The 2,104-nt window shown below is 46.7% G+C and overlaps 1 protein-coding gene across 1 annotated transcript in view; it reads left to right on the top strand.

Moving 5' to 3' along the window:
- Nucleotides 1-2,097, top strand: part of NEFL (neurofilament light chain) — a 7,841-nt gene extending 5,744 nt beyond the window's left edge. Inside the window, exons 2-3 of the mRNA XM_057387786.1 lie at nt 32-446; nt 1,533-2,097. Of these exons, the coding sequence (XP_057243769.1) occupies nt 32-446; nt 1,533-1,714 (597 nt within the window). The 3' untranslated portion in view covers nt 1,715-2,097. The remainder of the gene's footprint in view (nt 1-31; nt 447-1,532) is intronic.
- The last annotated feature ends 7 nt before the right edge of the window (nt 2,098-2,104 follow it).

The raw sequence follows: 2,104 nt of genomic DNA, 5'->3' as shown, positions 1-2,104 counted from the left end.
ATAATGATAAATAATAATTCAGTTTGCCAAGCTCACGATGCTCAAAGCGCCACGGTATCGTCGTTCGCGGCCGGATAATAATTTTTTTGTTGTTTTTTTTTTATTTTTTTTTCTCCCCGCCAGGAAACTTCTGGAAGGGGAGGAGACCCGCCTGAGCTTCACCAGCGTGGGCAGCATCACCAGCGGCTACAGCCAGGCCGCGTCCACCTTCGGCCGCTCGGCGTACGGCGGTCTGCAGTCCAGCTCGTACCTGATGACCGCCCGCTCCTTCCCCACCTACTACTCGAGCCACGTGCAGGAGGAGCAGATCGAGATCGAGGAGACCATCGAGGCCACCAAGGCCGGGGAGGCCAAAGCGGCTCCGGCGGAGGAGGGAGAGGAGGAGGAGGAGGAGAAGGAGGAAGGGGAGGAGGAAGCGGGAGAAGAGGCTGAGGAAGAGGAGGAAGGTAGGGAAAGTTGGGTGGAAATGGTGGGTTTTTGGGTGTTTTGGGGGAAATGTTCGGCCCTGCTCATGAGGGATAAAGGTCAGAAATAGTGATGGTTGATGAATAAAAAATGTTTCGTTTTCTAGTCACGTGAGACAGAAAATGGTGAAAAAAATGGTGGAAAAATGGTGAAAAGATAGTGAAAACAATGGTGAAAAAAATGGAAAAAAAAAGTGGTGAAAAAAATGGTGAAAAAATGGTGAAGGAAATGGCAAAAAAAAAGTGGTGAAAAAATGGTGAAAAAATGGCAAAAAAAGTGGTGAAAAAACGGAAAAAAATGTGGTGAAAAAAAATGTGAAAAAATGGTGAAAAAGATGGTGAAAACTGGTTGAAAAAATGGCAAAAAAAAAAAGTGGTGAAAAAAATGATGAACAAAAGGTTGAAAAAATGGGTGGTGAAAAAAATGGTGAAAACTAAGAACATGGAATTTACCAGGAAAATGTGAATATCAAATGGAAAACAAGGTTAAATGTTGGAATCAGGCAGAATGTAGGTTTCCAAAAAAATGATAATGTTCAGGTTTCAGAGAGCAGCGCTGAGTTATTAATTAGGGACAGCCTCTAAAAAAAAGGAGCAAGGACATCCTGAGCTAAATCTGAATTCCCCAAAGCGGCCCAGGATAACGGGAACATCAGCTGAGGGTTGGGGTTGGAATTACCGGGATCGGTGGGTGGGAACAGCTCATCCCTGCAGTGCCACTGAGCCGTGAGGGGCTCGTTAGCGCAAAATTTTAATTATAACCCAATCACAGAGAGCCAATCAGAAACCAGCAAAAAGTCCTTTGACTCTTTGGAGAAGGCTTTAAGCAGCGAGGCCAGAATTGATATTTTTCAGAAAATTATTATTTCATTTCTTCTTTTCAAGGCTTTGTGATTTGTGATTTTTTAAAGGGAAATTATTTGATTTTGTCAAGTGTTTCTCTCTGTGGTCCAGGAGAAGCCGGGGGCGAGGTTTTGCTGCCAAAATGCGCGGGGTGGAAGGGTTGATCCCGTGAAATTGGGATGGGGAATAATGCCAGGATATGAAAATCCTTTCTGTCCTCCAAAGGGGCCAAGGAGGAATCCGAAGAAACCAAAGAGGGCGAGGAGGAGGAAGGAGAAGGCGACGAAACAGCGGCGGAAGAAGGGGAGGAATCCCAGGAAGGCGCTGAGGAAGGCGGCGAGGACGAGAAGGACGAGAAGGACGAGAAAGACGAGAAGGATGAGAAGGAAGCCAAGAAAAAACCTTGAGCTGAGCGCGGAGCGGCTCCGTCGGGATCGAGGAACGGCAGAGCTCCGGGAGCAGCTCCAGCCCTCGATTCGGGACCCTCGGAGCTCCCCAATCCTCCATCCCGACCCTTTTTTCCCCCCGTGCAGAGTCCGAGTTTGCTTGCAGAGCACCCAAGGCTTGCTCCCCGAGCGCCGCATGGTACGAATTCGGGGCTCCCGTCMTTTCCCCCAGAATTTTATTTCGAAATAAAAAGAAGGGGGGRAAAATWATRAAAAAATAAAGAATGAAAGGTTAACTTTAAATGGTAATTAAAGTAATTATGGAAACGGTGGGTGGGGGAATGGTGGAGGCTTCATTAAGTACGTGCAATAAAAGCTGTTCAATAAAGTTCCAGAAATGCTTACACGGAT

The sequence above is a fragment of the Malurus melanocephalus genome, unplaced genomic scaffold (genome assembly GCF_030028575.1).
Source record: "Malurus melanocephalus ecotype Western Australia unplaced genomic scaffold, MMel_1.1 scaffold_1375, whole genome shotgun sequence".
In the NCBI taxonomy this organism is placed as follows: domain Eukaryota; kingdom Metazoa; phylum Chordata; class Aves; order Passeriformes; family Maluridae; genus Malurus; species Malurus melanocephalus.
The sequence above is the reverse complement of the archived record's forward strand: the minus strand, read 5'-3'. Positions and strand labels throughout refer to the sequence as shown.